This window comes from Syngnathus scovelli, chromosome 2 (assembly GCF_024217435.2).
Source record: "Syngnathus scovelli strain Florida chromosome 2, RoL_Ssco_1.2, whole genome shotgun sequence".
In the NCBI taxonomy this organism is placed as follows: Eukaryota; Metazoa; Chordata; class Actinopteri; order Syngnathiformes; family Syngnathidae; genus Syngnathus; species Syngnathus scovelli.
In genome coordinates this window covers 9,042,847-9,060,270 of record NC_090848.1, presented here as the reverse complement: position 1 = coordinate 9,060,270, position 17,424 = coordinate 9,042,847, and the positions used below count along the sequence as shown (strand labels likewise).

Genomic DNA, 17,424 nt, shown 5'->3' with positions numbered 1-17,424 from the left:
TAGTTAGTTTTTCTTTAGTTTTGACTTACTTTTAACCTAACTTGTAATTAGTTTTTTGAGCGTGTTCCTTAATTTCTTTTACTTTGTATTTTTATAAATGTTTTTGTGTAGAATTTTTATTACTTTTAGGATTTGTTTTTTAAATGAATCCTTTAATTGTGTAAGATAGTATTGAGGAGTAAACTACAACTCACAAACGGTGGTATATACTTAAATACATTTAAAACAAAAGCCGGAAAGCTCCTGCATGATAGTGGCCATTTAGTTTTAATGAAGTTTCATAAACATCAGCTGTAGTTTCAGTTAGTTTTTGTTGAAGAAGTAAAACCTGATGATTTCCTGTGGACTTGGCAAAAGTGCTCACTTGGTGTATTTAAGTACAAATACAGACACTTGTGTAAAATGAAGACCGCAGTTTTCAAACTGCTAGAAAAATTTGAATGGAGCCTCCCTTCAGTAATCCCCGCCTCTCCTGGTTTTTAGCAAATGGGCATTTATTTGGATGTTGGATAATTTCAGCAAAGCATTTGGTGTGTGTCTCAAGCGTCTCTCACTCCTATTCTTGTCTTGAACGTTTCAGCACCTGAAAGTGGAGCATTCAAGAACTCGCCTGGCCAACATCACACAAAACTACTGCCAAATCTGCTATTCGCATGAAGACCTCCAGATTAAATCCAGATGTTTGAATAGTTGCTTTATGATCACATGCTTGCAGAGTCAAACATCTACTTTAAGAGCAGAAAAATATACTTTCAATATACCACTCCCCCCCTCACAAAAAAAAAAAAGTATATACAGTATATATATACCGTCGCATGATTATGAGAGGCTTTACTGGGGCATGGTATGTAGACATCTGTTTTCACGCAGTTTCCGTTAGTGGATTGCCACAAAGATTGTCACACGTTGCATGTGACCCAAAAAAAAACGGTACTCATGAAGTAGGCCTGAGTCAGGAAAGTATGGCACTTTGACCAAAAAACACACAAAAGAATTCAAACCACGTAGGCTCAAAAGCATCAAATTGTAAACTACACTTTTTATTTTTGGACAGAGAGACGAGTTAAGTGGGACAAAGGCATGCGGGTCCTTGAAGCTGACGAGGAGGAAGGACAGGGAGGAACAACACGCTGGCCGAGATAAGGCGATCGATACTATTCGTTCAAACACTTGTCAACTATGACCTAAAAAAAAAAGATTGAAACTAAACCCTTAAGGTCATGAATTGTTATTGTTATTTTAGTAGTTTAGTTTTTTGTCGGTTGCAGTTAGAGTAAACATACTCATCATCTTCAAACATTGTGGATGTTTTTTCTGCTTTGTCAATTCCAAATGTTAACTGTTTTTTGGAGCTTGCTTGGCAGCAGGGATGGGGATTCCATTCTCCTGGCTTCACACATGCAGCATTTTAACCTCGTACGTTCTGACTTATTGCTCAGGAAGTCTATGAAAAGAATGTAGTAAAAGGTTAGAACGCAATAATGTGTTTATTTTGAAGCAGCTTGACATTTGGCTTTAGTGAAGACTCTAAATTGTCCGCAAGTGAGTGAATGTGGTCACAATGAGAATCATCATAAAATATAAAATAAGCTAATTGAGGTTTACCAACATGGCCACCACCTCAAATGTTTGGCCGACGTGCTCACCACTCGGACATGTTGCCATTTCAGGAGTCATTAAGGGTACAGCGTAACATTGTTGAAACTAAGATCTCATATTGCACTAAGTGTTGCTTTAACTCTGTCAAATGGGAGTGTGTGTGTGTGCAAGAAAGGTTCCATCATAAACATGCCCGAATAAAATGCTGGTTCACCTCTCAAGACAAAACAGATCTCCCGCTGACACAAAATGTGTTTCTCGTTAGCTCCTGCAGCTTCCCGTCATTAATATTTTGTTTTCACACTAAATTCCTTGCTTTTTCTTTGCTTTTTTTCTGTCTGGAGGAGCCGGATGGATGAAGCAGCAAAACTACACGCTCTCGTGTTTGTTATCTCGGGGAGGCCTGTGAGTACAACCCCACAAGTGGAAGAGCAACAGGCTCACTGCCATGTCCTCGCTAGGTCATGGCAGATGAATTCTGTGGTTTCCACGAATGAGCAGAGGAGCACAGACGTCTCAGGTTTAACTCCACTGGGGTCGTCTATGTCTTGCCGGTCTGGGTGCCTGTTCCAAAGTCCTGTGACCTTCCTCCTTGTCAGCATGAACCACTGGTAGGAAGTACCAAAGTACAAATACTTATGCCCAGACACGGGGGGGAATATGCAAACGCCACATAGGGAGGCCTGGAAATGAAATCGAACCCACACCCTCTGAACTGTGAGGTGGGCGTGCTAACCAGTTCGCCTAGGTGCCGCCCACATGGTCATTTTAAGGGTTTATTTTAAGAGATATTGTATTCTTTGCCTCACTACATCGTCATTTTAAGAGTTCAGGGGTCAAAGGTCAGCTGTCAATAGTTGGGGTCAAAGTTCAGGGGTAAAAAAAATCTGAATTTTCTATACATACTATATAATGTTCTATTCGTGGTCATTTTTTACTAGAAAAAAGCCTTACTATATGTGGTCTTTTTCTTTTTTTCTTTTTTACAGAAAAGAAAGCCCTACATTGTCTTTTTTTTACTCAAAAAGAAAAGGTCAGCTTCACTGATGACTACATTGCGAGTAGGTGCAAATTAATAGGCTTGAGTGGCTATTTGTCTACCCATGTTCTGTGATTGTCTGGTGACCGGGCCAGGGTGTGCCCTACTTCTTGCCTCTCCTCATTTTCTCTCTTTAATGACGCAGTCATCTGTGTGAACTTGTCAAGTATTTGATTTTGGCAGGCTTACAAGACAACACAAGAAATACGGGTTTCATTTGGTGCTAAAATGTTTGCGGCTTCCGGTATGACAGCTTGGAAATAAGTGTTTCTGGACACAAAGCATGGTGTGCCCTCCCCTAAATACAAACAATAAAAACTGGCCAGTTGCCTAAGCAACTTCAGTGCACCTTCTCTGCATAATGTAAAGAAAAAGACTCTCATTAAGTTGGAGGTGCAGAACAGCTCATATGAAATATTTTGCTTTAAATGTAATTTTGAAGGTTTTGGCTTGTCAAACCCCAAGTGAATTTTACACACCGTTGTTATGAAATACTGTAAATATTTGAATGGCCCTGAGTCAAAAAAATGAGGGCCCAAAGTCAAAAAGGTTAATGACCGCTAGAGGACAACACAAAGGCTTTTTCTAGTGAAGGTCATATCCAGGCTGTTCACGGGAGTGCTTGGTTTAAATCTACACTACATGTACACGCACCAGCGCATTTTACAGTCAGCACTTCTCTTTTGCTCACTAGCACTGAATGACTTGTGTTCATGTATTGTGCGTATCTTCATTTTTCTTACTCTATTTTTCTTAACTCGAACCTGCATTGTTACGACACCAGATGCAAACTGGCTTGTGTCTATAATTATGTCATATTAGTTGCAAATGTTCAGCTATTGCACTGTCCCTTTTTAAATAATAATTATTTTTCGTATGAACACTCTTAGTTGAAATGGAAATATTTTTATGTGTCAAGACCAAGACCATTAAAAGTAACCATCGTTCGCCTTGTCCCATTAGGGGTCGCCACATACACACACGCACACCGAGTTCCTTTATTTTGAGTTATTTATTTTGAGTTATTTATTTATTTATTTATTTATTTATTTATTTATTTATTTATTTATTTATTTATCTGTATACCGGGGTACCGGCCGAACAACTCGAGTCACCTCTGATGTAATTTTCCTTTTTCTCCTTCCGTGATATTTTGTCAATTTGGAGAAACTCGAGTTTGCCGGGTTAGTGCGCATGCGCACTGCCGTGATGTCGTCATCCCGAGTCCCCCATCCCTCCAGTTATCCACTCGGCAGTGCTCCACATTGCTCTTTTGGTACCGCGAGCACCTCCAAGCCAACCTTTGCATGTCGGGAGCGTGTGTGAGAGTCGAGCATCGAACCGAGCCCAAGGACACCGGCAGAATTCTCCACCGCGAGGTTGGTATGCGTTCCTTCGTTGTTTCCTTTTCGTTTTTTGGTTGGTACGGCGGTGCGATGGCAAAGCGACACCGCACGCGTGGTTTTAATCAACATGTTAGCGCGTTGAGTGTCGCTAATTTGGCTTTTGGAAAATTGAGATGGCACGCTTTTAACGTCGGCTCCACGCCGCGTGGAGTCTAACCCCAACCCCCCACCCCTCTTGATGGCGTGATGCTGCGGGAGCCCCCCCACCCCCACGACACATTCCCTCGGGCGCATCTGGTCAGTGTGTGGCCCAGCCTGCAGACAATACCGTGGGTTCGGCACCGAGTCAGACACGCGCTCTGACGAGCTGAACTGTGATCGTTGCATGTCTGTATGATCTGCATCACACGGCTTCTCTTTTTATTGATATCCGAAGCCTATCATAAAAACATCTACTTCAAACAAATGTTTGACGTCCATCTTAAAAAGATGTTATGAATGGGGCCAATAAAGTGCACTTTTTGTCCTTATCATCAAGACAAATCAGTGCACTCGTAGTATCAATCTACCTCTATCCTCATTTAATGTGAAAGGTCACAAGCAGCATGCATGGCAATTGCTCTTTGCATTTCACTCTGACAATCATCCACCCAATCAAAGCGGACTTGGGCCCCAACTCCCCGTTTGCGTGCAAAGAGAAAGCGTGTGTTTGTGTCCAAATGGTCCGGTCACTTGTTGACCTTTTGTGGGAATTGCGTGCCACTGTGTTGCGTTGCATCACATGCTCCTCCCGGATGCTCACGATGATTGCGCAACCCACCGCAGTGAGCTGATGAACTGACTCACGACCATTAAAGCAATTCGAAATGCTTTGTTTAGCTCAAGTGAAAAAGTCTACACATCCCTTGTTCAAATGCCAGGTTTTTGTGATCTTAAAAACAAGAGGCCAAAATAAATCCTTTCAAATATTTCCACACCATTAATGCAACCTATAACCAGTATTAGTCGTTTGAAAAAGAAAATGAAATATCAAGATACAGCAACAATTTTGAAAATCAGCTTCATGGGTTCCAGAAAAAATGGAATCTTGTGTAAATTAAATGATTTCCTAAAGCTTTTATTTCCTTTCTTTGCATGTTTTGTCCCCAAATTTCTCTCATTTGAAAATGAAACAAATAGTGAAGGGCAAAGTATTGTAAAACAATCAAATTTTATGAGGGGTGTCAAACTCCTTTTTATTGCCAGCCCTTTCATAGTTGTGCCTTCCCTCAGGGCCGTAAAGACACTGACACCAAATACACCTAAATCTCGATTTTACGCTGACTTTGGGCTGCAGAAGTTTTTCGAAAGCCCCATGGGAGTTGACATGATTTGCGTTCGTGTAATTGGACATTTACGGCTTTGACCTGAAAATGGCTGCCCTGCTTGTGTCGGTGTGTAATAAAAACAGTTGCATATAAAAACACGGGCATGTTTTTGCGGCCAGCATGTCATGCCCGAGTGAACGGAACTCGCTGCCACGCTGGCGGGCACCTTTGTGCCACACGCTCGGTGGGCAACTCGATTGTGCGGATTACTGGTGTGTCTTTTGGGATTAACGGAGCTCTGTCAACACAAGGTTCAAGAGATCACTTATGCTAAGCCGACTAGTATTTCATGGCCACTTAGCTCTTAATTGGTTCTAAGCGGTATCAGGGGTCCTCTTTGAACTATTAATCTGATTCGAACTGAGTGAAATAGATACTCTTGTATGGTTGATTTGGTTGTTGTTCTGTCTGGTGATGATCGTGCATGAAATTTAATGAAGGGTTTGGAAGTGTGCCAATGTGGTTGCACCCTGTTAGACCAGCTTCTGCATCTCTGCCTGAGCAATTTGGTTTGCACCCGAGTGTCAAAGTATTTTTGCTATAGCTTCACGAGAGCCCGCCCATCGTTCACGAATCATTTTACTAGCAGCCGCATTTAATGACCTTCCTGTTTGCTCAGTTGAGTTCAGTTGCAACTTCCCTCTCGGAGTCCCTTGCTCATAAGGGTGCAGTATTGTATTCTTTTGTTTGCCGGTGTGCCTGTTGGGCTCGCAAATGGCTGGCAGATTTTCTAGAAAATTCAACGGGGAATTTTAGAAATGCGACCCGCTATAGAATGAGCCGTACAAGAAAAAGTAAAACCACTTGTGCACCCGTCAGACAGGTCAGAGGTCACATATTAGCGAAATCTGTCTCAGTCCTGTCACTAAAACAACCTTCAGGTTTTTTTTTTTAACTTCCTGCTTTACTTCCAAGGAAAATTTCCAACTTGGAAAATTCACAGAATTTCGCAACCCTAATGACTGCATTGTAAATTATACTTTAGTTACGCAATCGTGGATGACGGCACATGTTGTCTAATAGTTCATTAGTGACTGGTTAGGCTGGTTGTGATTGTCCGGATCAGCAACGTGTTGTTGTGATTTGTCACATGTAGGTCCCGGCCACTGCTTGCTCTTAGACACATTCTTCGCAAGAACAGGAAACGCGACCTGCGTTTGCCTCCCCCCGACCTGCCGCTCCACGTATTCCCGCTCGGCTTCTCACGGAGGCGGACGGTTCCGCTTTGATACCAGTTGGCAAATTTTTATTGCTTGTTGGCATGCGCCAGCTTTGTTTGGCCGCAGCTGTGGAACAGGTCAACAATCTGTGAGATGTCGAAGCAGAGCTTCATTGACACCGATGCAATGTTTGCACAAGCGTGTGAGAGCATTCGTGACTGTGGTAGGTTAGCTAGGTCATATGTGTGCGTGCGTGTGGTTGCTTTTGACGTGTGCGCTATTCCCATCCCTTTGACACGAGTGAGGCGGTTGAAAAAAAACAACTCTATTGGCTTTGTACAGGAAGTACTCGTACGTGCTGAGTTTGCATGAACTCGATGTGGCTCGAGTCACATCATTCTGTTGTTGTTGTTTTTTTGTCAGAGCTTTTCTTGTTTGCAGAAAAATGAGCGTACGAACCTCCGTGCAGGTTAAATGTCGCCCGTCGATGTTTGCGTGTCTCCTGGAGACCATTGCCCGCAAGATATGCGCCAACCATAAGGCAAGCTCAGGAATGGTGCAAAATAGTTGTTATCTTATCTTTGTTGAGAAAGGGAAGAGGAGCCCTCGGAGCTGGCAAGATGATTAGTGTTGGAACACCATGGGGACCAGTCCAATTAATTTCTTGATGGGAAAGTGGTGGCCGCTGTGACCTCTGGCTTGGCACAGTGGGATTTGTTTGGCACAGTTTTTACCCTTCCTCTTGCCACTCATACATTTTATTTTATTTTTTTTGGGCATGGGAATGAAAGATGGGAAAGAAATTGGATTCCAAAAGAGTTGAGTGCTTATTTTGACCTTTTTTTTTCCCCTGTGCCTCTGGTATGTAAAAACAGTTCTATTAAGAACTTTCTCCAAGTTTGTGGCAGTGTAATGATTGCTCAAGGGTGGTTGTTGACAACTTGATCCAGACTAAGTACCGGCACGGCTGTTAATTAATTACAACGAGAGAGACTTTTTTTTTTCCAAACGCTGCAAGGTAGCATAATGGTGCTGCACATGGAGACTAGTTGCAGGCGGATGTGAAAAGCAAGACTTTTGCTTGCATCATCACAACATCCTGTTTCAGTCGTGTCGTTTCGGTGAAAATGCAACCGACTAGTTTTGGCATTCCGGCATCAACCTTGCTCTCCCTCTCCACAGGTGCTGCCTCCAGTCCAGCTTGCATCTTTCCTCCTCGCCTCCTTCTCTTCGTGAGCAGACATGCCTCCTCCAGTGGGGGGCCCCACAGGATACACCCCTCCCGAGGGGGGCTGGGGCTGGGCCGTGGTGGTGGGGGCGTTCATCTCCATCGGCTTCTCTTACGCTTTCCCCAAATCCATAACCGTCTTCTTCAAAGACATTGAGGTGATCTTTGATGCCACGCCCAGCCAAGTCTCCTGGATCTCCTCCATCATGTTGGCTGTCATGTACGCAGGAGGTAAGTGGCAAAAAGGTTCAGCTTGAGCGTACCATAGACTTTTTTGAACAGCTGCTCTCCACTCACAACCCAGGTTGAACTTTACTCCTCATGCACATCCACAATTTGTATAAAGATATAAGCTCAGTCAGGATGCTTAAAAAGTCTGTGTACCACCTTGACACCAATTACTACTTTCCTATTAGCCATGACTTTTTGCATCTTTGGAACCCTTGGCACCTTTTTCCAAACACATTGTGTAGCAGATAACTGTTAATAGGCCACAGGCAGAAATGGTTCAACCTTGACTTGTAACAACGGCCCATTTTTTACAAGTGTCGTTTTGGTTTGGATCAGGTTTCACAGTTCCCGTCATATATATACGTACGTAACGTGCTCAAGCTGCATGCTCACATCTGGTCTCTTGGTGAACATCTTCAGCCTCCAAAGACTCGCATGTGCTTTTTTTTCAAACTCAGGACGTGGAAGCTTTAGGGACTTCCAATGAAAGAAAAGAAGAAGGCGTAAAAGGCATAACAGGACCCAGATGTTTAAGTGCTTGGATTTTTCTTTCCCGCCTCTTCCTGATTTTACAATTCAGGCTGTTCTCCTGGGCCATATAGAATTGGGTCTCCGGCGGGCGGTGCCTTCTTGGCCGTGCAGGCATGGGAGGTGCAGCAATGTGACATTCATGACTTGAACTTTGGAGTTATATTCCAAAGAGTAGAGCCTCTTATATTTCAGGATTTTGTTTGCTGACAAAGGTTGTTTGTCGGCGGCCATTGAGTGGGAGTGCTGACCGCCGACTTGTATTTCACTACTCATGGGTTGGGGGGGGAAACGCCTGGCTTTAGTGTGTGGGATGTCAACGAAGCCGAGCCAGAGTAAATAAGGAATGTGCGAGCGTCTCTTATCAGCTATCTGCTTTTTCTTGGCTGGGTTCTCATGGCCCTTGTGTTTCCACCGAGGTGCATCCTCGCAGGAATAGTTTAGATTTCGACAAAACAAAAGCCGTGGCAGTAGTTCACTCGGTTTCTCAAGCGGTGCCGGTGAGAAAATGGTCAAATGATGGCTGGAGGGAGAAACCGCTGTTGTTTATATAATCCCTCGAAGAACGCTCCTCACTGGCCTCTTTGTGTTTTGCCAGATAACAACAAAGAGCGTCACCGCTCATTTGTTACTGTGTGTGCGGGTCGTTTTTGTCCTCAGCCTTTTTTGGCTGTCGCAGCTCAGTTTCATCTTTATTCTGTGTTGATCTATCCTAGGCTATTTTTTTTTTTTTGGTAAAATGGATGGATTGATGAATTTTCTTTATTAAAACAAAGGAAAAGAATCTGTAGAAAAAAATGACGGTAATTTTTTCCTGACTGATAGATTTCAATGACTTTTCTTTGACTTGTGATCCGTTCGTTCCTTAAAATGTGTATGAAATGCGCATTCTGAAGCAACCGCCTCGACTGTGCAGCGTGAGTGGCCCGGCCGTGCTTGTACTTTGTATTCGGTGGCTTGCAGAGCGGGTTGCTGTGAATCCATGTGAGAGTCCATTCATAGCCAGCTTGGCACGCAAGTGAGACACGAAGGATGGTTTGCCTCCAGCCCTCCTCCTCCTCCTCCTGTCAGTGCTCTGCTGTCGTAATCAAACTGAGCAGACTTGCATTCCAAATATTATGGATGAGGTTCAATGGGTGAATAAGGTCTCCATCTCCTTGGACTCTGATTGTCAATGCAAGCAGTGATGTGAAATTATGTAAGTGGTCGATAGCACGGTAGAGATGAAGGTGCTTTTTTTGGCTGGATATGTCTAATGCAGGATTTTCGCTTTTCTATAAATGATAGCTGTGGTTTTATTTATTTATTTTCATTGCAATTGGAAAGGCTGTTTTGTCCTTAAATGTGTCCTTTAATGCCTATGCACCCAATGTTTCATATTTACTCCATATTGAATTTTCTTTACACTTAACACATTATAATTACTTTATATTTAATGGCATTCTATTGTCTTATATTCACATTGTGTACTGTTTTCATCCCATTTGACATTTTATTCACCTAAAGTCGCAAATCTACAGATTCAGTCTCTGCTTTTGCTGTAGCTTAAGATAGGTGGTATAATAGAAAACTCTTTTTAAGACACAGTGAAATAAAAATTCACGTCAAGTTAATTTGACACTCCGTGAAATGAACCTGCTAAATTTGAGTAATTAACAAAAAAGTGTGATGTTGTTAAAGTGTGGTACATGGGCTCCCTCTTGTGGTACCACCGAATGAAATATTCAAACTGCACAATGTTACCTAGTCACTTCAACTTTTTTACATCGCCTTGGTTAAGTCGTACAGTTAAATTGTATTTAACTTTGAATATTTTCCTGCGCTTTTCTTATGTGAAATACATTTTTATAATACATCATTGAAGTACCTTATTAGTTGGTTTTTTTTACAATCCATTGTTAATATCCATTGATCCATCCATTATCCAAAGCGCTTCGAATGAGAAATTATGTTATATATGTGTAAACAATTTGGGTGCTGCTGACTATGGTTTCACTTAACAAATGTAAAGTTCTGATCGTTTCTCTCTGTGTCGTCAGGTCCAATCAGCAGCATCCTGGTGAACAGATTCGGAAGCCGACCCATCATCTTGATGGGCGGCTGTCTGGCAGGGGCCGGACTGGTCGCCGCCTCCTTTTGCAACACAGTGCCGCAGCTCTACTTTTTCATCGGCGTTGTGGGAGGTGGGTGCTCGTATCCAGTTGCTCGTTCCGCTCCTCACTTGGCTAGTGGCTTCATTTTTAGTTTGAAACTCTTGTCCAGGATTGGGACTGGCGTTTAACCTCAACCCGGCCCTCACCATGATCGGCAAGTACTTCTACAAGCGGCGACCCATCGCCAATGGCATCGCCATGGCCGGCAGCCCCGTCTTCCTGTCCACGCTGGCGCCGCTCAACTCGTGGCTGTACGACCAGTTTGGCTGGAGAGGCAGCTTCCTCATCCTGGGGGGGCTTCTTCTCAACTGCTGTGTGGCCGGCTCGCTCATGCGCCCCATCGGACCCCGGTCGCCGCCCCCCAAGCCCGGCGCAGAGGCCGAGCCCAACGGTGAGGCGCGACCCAAGAAGACGGTGCTGCAGACAATCAACTCCTTCATCGACCTGACGCTGTTTAAGCACCGCGGCTTCCTGCTCTACCTCATGGGCAACGTCATCATGTTCTTCGGCCTCTTTGCGCCGCTCGTCTTCCTCTCCAATTTCGCCAAGAGCAAAGACATCAGCAAAGACAAGGCAGCCTTGCTGCTGTCCGTGCTGGCCTTTGTAGACATGTTTGCTCGGCCCTCCATGGGCCTGCTGGCCAACACCAAGTGGGTCCGACCCCGCGTGCAGTACTTCTTTGCCGGCGCCGTCCTCTACAACGGCGTGTGTCACGTCTTGGCGCCGCTGTCCACCACCTACACGGGTTTTGTGGTGTACGCCATCTTTTTTGGATTCGCCTTCGGCTGGCTCAGCTCGGTGCTATTCGAGACTCTGATGGACCTGGTGGGAGCGCAGAGATTCTCCTCCGCCGTGGGCCTGGTCACCATCGTGGAGTGCGCCCCTGTGCTACTCGGCCCGCCGCTGACAGGTACGACACGCCGGCACTTTATGAAAATCTTTAAAAAAATTAAAAAAAACTTTGGGGCAATATCCTGTGGCGCAAACCCAACTTGCCTTTTTCAGTTCAAACCAGCGGTTAAGTGTTGTGGCACCCACCAGGAGGCAACTCTGGCCCCAATTTCCGAGCTGACATGCACCTGTTTCCTCTCGCCCACCGTCTCACAGGAAGCTTCTTCAACTACTACCAGCACTACGACTACACGTACATCTCGTCGGGCATCATCCTCATCGTGGCCAGTCTCTTCCTCTTTGTGGGGATGGGTATCAACTACAAACTGTTAGAGCGAGAGAAGAAGAAAGAGGAAGCAAATGAGCCTAAGGAGGAGCGCGCTGCCATGCTGGACCAAGCCTCGCCCTCCAAGGCCAACGCGGAAGACGTGGACGATGTGGATGACGAGGCCGCCGCTGCGCCCGACGCCGTCAAACTACAGGATTCCAAGATGGACGAGAACACCGTGTAGGAGCGCAACAGACTCGGAAAGACGTACACGCACGGCACACGCCATCACAAACACACACATTCACGCTATGGACTTGCACTGCACTCACATCCTTTTTTTGTTTCTTGTGTGTTATGGATGTGCCTGCGGGAATCTTGAGGAGAGCACACAGATTCATGACGGTACTCATTTCAATCACTTTGAAGAAGATGTTACTCTCAGGGTCTGCAGAGTGTATGAAAGAGCGTTTGTGAGCTTTGGACTAACACGGTGAGCTGCCACACGTCCATATGCAAACACACACTCACATAGCGGTCTTAATGGGGTTGTGTTTCCATGGCATATGTCAGTATTTGTAAGTTTTGAAGCACACATGCGGACATGAACAAATATTTTATCTCAAATTATATGGACAATCTGATTCGATGGAATGTGCGTGCGTGCGTGTGTGTGAGAGAATGGCGCGCGAGTGTGATGGTTTTTACGTTTCACTCTAGAATGTGACAAATCCGTGACGGTTTCTTTTACCAGCAGTAGTAGTCATTTTGTGTCATCTTTTCTTTAAAGCTTAGGACAGGCCTGTTGGTTTCCAGCAATATATGATGTTATTAAACAAGAACATCTTAAATTCCAATCTGCATACACCAAAACCAGCAAGGGAAGGAATTTCCTCTCAAGCAAATCCTAAATATATAATTTATCATTTATTCCCTTGTCTTAACCACATTATATTTGTGAATTTAAACTTTGATCTTTTTTCTTGATCTTCTCGAGTTGCTGTCAACCTTTTAGGTCCTTTTTTGGCAGAGGGCAGATTCCCAACCTTTACAAGCGAAAAATGTCATGGGACCAAAGCAAACAAAAATCAATCAAATGATGATGATCTTATCTCGGTCTGGAATGCGGGCTTGTTTACTTTTGACACAAAGCTATCGTTCTGCTGTGTTCCAACAACAGGTCACGCATAATTTCCACCATCTGTTAAAACAATAGTCATATCAGCTCTAAAATTTCCATACACTGGTGCAAAGAACATCACCACAAATATCCTACCTGTGTCATGTCCTCGTCTTGTACTGTGCACACCTCGATCAAAACGTCAATTTAAAAAAACAAAAAAAAACACCATTAGTTTTTAGTCTAAGTGCGGTAGCCAAAGAGATTCCCTTACTCATAGTGCGACCCGAAGTTCTGCAAGTGATCTACTTAATGATGCACATTAAAAACAACTTTCAGCACTGCCCTCCAGGATCAAAACACAAAACTTGAAGCCTTTCATGGTGAAGACGGGCACTTATGGGAACAAATAAGTTGTGTTTTTATTTTATTTTTTTTTCTTGGCTTGCATTCCAGTGTTTCATTCTGAAGGGTCTGGAAAACAGGCAGTGTTTTGTTTTCAATTGTCATACTAATTAGTTTAACTGTGATATTTTTATGATGGCAGAGTGAAGTATTTTTTAAAAGAATGTATCATTGGTTCTATTGTCAGACTAAAAATGGGGTGCTGGGGAGGTAAGGCCCCGTTCAAAAAAAAAAATAAAAAAAATAAAACCATTTCATGTAAAACCTATTAAATGACATTCAATCATTGGTGACAAAGTATCATTGTAATGCAACTACGTGGAAAAGAAAAACTAATCTGTGCTTCAGTATCACATTTATTGGGTGGGAGACTGAGGTGGCCGAAGAGCATCCGATGGTTGATGTCAATAGTTGGAGGCGTGCGTGGCAGTGGAGTCGTTATTGGGGAGGGAGCTTCTGCGCTGCTCTGCGTCCTTGCCGCAGCGCAACAGCAACAGCAGCACGCCACGTAGCTCAGGTAACACGCTGCTCGAGAAAGCCGAGTAGATCCACGGGTTGCTGCATGAGTTCAGGCTGGCCAGCAGCATCAGCAGCGTGAAGGTTGCCCCTAACCAAACACACGCAGTGAGTGAGTTACTGTATGTGTGAAATGTAGCCGATAGTATGCACCAGTCTTGGGTGGGTGGGGTTCCCAGGCTGCCCACAGCTGGACACTGAAGAAGGGGGCCCAGCACAGCGTGTAGACGAGCACAATGACCACACTCATCTTGACTGTCTTGGACATGGCCGCCATCACCTCTCCTCTTCCTGCTACCCTGGAAGTGGAGCCTTTGACTTTTGGTGCAGTGCAGACAGTAGGAGGCACTACAGGCTGTTGGCGGTCCGCTGGTAGGCACAATTCAATGTATTTTTTAAAAGACAATTAGAAGCATACATTTCTATGTGTGTGTGTATGTTGCTGCCCTTACCTGTTTGCAAAGCCATGTGAGTATGTGTGTCAGGATGCAAATGTCCGACATGATGCTGGCTGGTGGGTACGATGTTGTTGAAAGTGATTGGTGGAGCATCAAGAGAAGAGTTGGTCCTTCCTCCTCCCTGTCCGCGTCCTCGTCCTCTCTGGTTGTCCCGTCTGGAGGGAGGAAACGAGGAAGACAGCGCACGGTGCTCTGATTTCAGATACAGATTGTTGCGGATCTCCTTGAAGATTCGCACCTAAAGGTAAAAGATAGTAGGACATCCACGACTATTTTTCGTGCGTGTGATCTTTCTCTGCGGCTCGGCCCCTCAGCAACTCACTTGACACACAATGATTACGAGGACAGGGACGACAAACACGGCCAACGTCATCCACGTCACGTACGCCTTTAGGCCCCACGACTCGGCAAAGTGGCCCCAGCACTCGTACACCCCCGGGGCCACCTCTGAACGGGAGAAAATGAAAACCTGGAGTAGGAAGACAAGAATGTAGAATGACACTATCTTATTGCTAATACAAATGGGAAAATGTCAAAAGTCGTTGCATTAAAAACGCAAGTGGTGAAGCAACACATGTAGATTGACAGTATCACCATATTCACAGATTGTTTATCCCTCGCACGTACCTGTGGTACACTGAGTAACGATGACAGCCCCCAGGCCAGCAGTATGAGGGTGTTCCATCTGTGGGTGGCCCAGCTGCGGTGTGCCAGCAGGGGGCAGCAGATGGCATAATGGCGATCTATCGTCATGGCGACGATCATGTAAGAAGATGCAAACATCCCGAGCACTTGAAGGTACTTCACAGAGCGACACAGGAAGTCCGGACCAGGAAAGAGTCCCCAGGCGTCCCACACCAACTGCGGCAGCACCTTCACACAATACAGGCTTGTTAAACTGTTTTAAATTTATGGTACTGACATCTCGTGCAAAGGAGAGCGTCACCTGGAAGAGCGCCACCACCAGGTCGGCCAGACAGAGATTGAGCATGAACTGATGCAGCGGGTTGCGGCGGCGCCGGCTCCGCCGCAGCAGCACGACCAGTACCAGGCCGTTGCCAAGCAATGCCAGAACAAGGATGACGGTCAGCACCGTCACCTCCGCTGCGGCCAGCAGAGTGTCACGCTGCCACTCCGTGTCGTTGCTGCCCAAGGGCTGCCTGCATGCGTTGGGTGGGTCCGGGTCTGTTGCCATGGAGACGAACATGCTGGAGAAGAGGTCATCATGGTGAGAAGAAGGTAAAATTGTGTTACAAACAACCATCCATCAATCCCTCTTTTGGGTGTGCTTCTTATTGTTCTTTAGTAATGTTCTTTTCCCTCATACTATTGGTTCTTTCGGAAGATGCAGTAAAAGTCCTCAGGGTATTATTTGGGAAGGTCCCAAAATAGTTTGGTTTCTTGACAAATGAAGTCATTCATCAGGTGAAGGCAAACAAACCTGAACAGTCGTTCAGTACTTGAAGAGGTCATTTTGCCTTGTTTGGTGTTGTTTTGGTCTCATGATGTTTAAATGCCAATTCTGTTTCTCTTATTTTAATACCAGTGCTAACTGAACCAAGAATTGTATTGGTTGTCCATAAAGTACTGAAACATTGAAAAGTTGGACATTGAAAGATTTCCAAATTAAGTTGACCTAATAAGATTGTGTTGCATTTTAGGTTCATCTTCAGTCCAGTACGTTTTGTGAGCGTTTTTAGTAACTTGACTCGAAGAGCCGAGACTTTCTTTGGGACACGTAGAAGTGTCCACACGATGGAGGGGCCCTCTCCGCATGCCTCCGCGATTGTGTGTTGGAGTGTAAACAGCCGAGTAAACATGTTTCCTATTTGCGATTGTCTGGTCATTATTGGGATCACGGAAGCGCAGCATCAACACATAAACATCCATTATCTTCTAATTGTGCTTCCTACATGATTCCGCATACACTGCCATTACTGTCATACCCAGAATCAGCTATACTGTGAGCTGATTCATGAACCTTTTTCTGCCCACCAGAAAATAAAAGTATTCAATACAAACAGGGATTTCAAGTGAGAGACTGTTTTATTAGCTTTTTTTGGTCATGTTCTCAGCTGACTGGCTTCACGTTCCAAGATCAGCAAGTCAGGTTCAGTCCTTCAATCTCATTACACTTTTTTGTTTAGTCCAAAGAGAATTGTAGGCGCCAAATCTTCGTACTATAGATGTCAGTCAAGCGTTAATGGGAAGTAGAAGCAAAGGAAGACTCACTCACCTCGTAGTCAGGGTCCTGTGAAAGGTGCGTCAGGAAGCCGGGACAACCTGATCTGGTGCACACGGGCTGCATCATGCTGCGTGTGTGTGCTCATGCTCATGATTTGGACTGATGGTGACCTCAGGCAACCCATGTTGTTCACTCCTTCTCCCTTCCCTTTTAACTTGCACACATATTGGACAACATTTTCTCCTGATTTTCTTTTGATGATATTATGGAGCGTAGATGATGAAATCCCTAAATTCCTTGTAACTGTATGTTGAGGAATCTTAAACTCGTAGACGATTACCTCACGCACTTGTTCACAAAGATGTGGACCTCTTGAACCAGTGTATTAGTAAATTTACTATCAATGATTCAAGTGTAGCCTTATCAAGTGACTTCCATGTTAACTACTAATATGATCTAGCACGAGACACAAATGCAATGGATTCCCGCTAGTTATCACCGGCAGCATTTCTCAAATTGACCAGGAGAGGGCGACAGCGTGGAATGCAAACTACAAACGGAGAAATTTATTGGCACACCTCTGTCAAATAAAGAAGGGACAAAACAATAATGACATGAAATAGAAGTAGATTAAAAAAATATGTGAAAAATAACTAATGAAAATCAGACAGCTTTTGAGTTGTGGTTCAATAGCTTTATTTAAAAATAACATACAAATGAGAAAACAAGCTGTATTTCAATTTGGTATCCGTTTATCAAAACTAAAATAATATAAGAGAATTTTTTTTCTATTTGAAATAACTGCTTTTAAACTTAAAATTAAATGACATATTGGACAATTCACACACAGAACGGAATATTTGCAAATGATAAATGCACACACAATAATGAATGACACATGTGGAAATCACTAATAATTTGTGAATTGGA

General features: G+C 44.3%; 2 protein-coding genes across 3 annotated transcripts; one reads left to right on the top strand and one right to left on the bottom strand.

Moving 5' to 3' along the window:
* Window positions 1–3,849: 3,849 nt before the first annotated feature.
* LOC125989502 (monocarboxylate transporter 1) lies at window positions 3,850–13,623 on the top strand. 2 transcript variants are annotated; one of them, XM_049755958.2, is made up of 5 exons: window positions 3,850–4,017; window positions 7,694–7,970; window positions 10,538–10,681; window positions 10,761–11,561; window positions 11,759–13,623. In XM_049755958.2, the coding sequence occupies exons 2-5, from the start codon at window positions 7,754–7,756 to the stop codon at window positions 12,052–12,054; spliced, it is 1,458 nt and encodes a 485-aa protein (XP_049611915.1). In that variant the 5' UTR covers window positions 3,850–4,017; window positions 7,694–7,753; the 3' UTR covers window positions 12,055–13,623. The 2 variants fall into 2 exon arrangements, with proteins under 2 accessions (XP_049611915.1, XP_049611916.1); XM_049755959.2 differs by having other exon boundaries at window positions 3,853–4,021.
* On the bottom strand, window positions 13,177–16,657 carry LOC125989503 (vasopressin V2 receptor). The gene is made up of 7 exons (XM_049755960.2): window positions 16,546–16,657; window positions 15,256–15,517; window positions 14,937–15,182; window positions 14,632–14,778; window positions 14,304–14,547; window positions 14,005–14,220; window positions 13,177–13,942 (listed from the first exon to the last, which is right to left on the bottom strand). The coding sequence occupies exons 2-7, from the start codon at window positions 15,514–15,516 to the stop codon at window positions 13,740–13,742; spliced, it is 1,317 nt and encodes a 438-aa protein (XP_049611917.1). The 5' UTR covers window position 15,517; window positions 16,546–16,657; the 3' UTR covers window positions 13,177–13,739.
* Window positions 16,658–17,424: the final 767 nt, after the last annotated feature.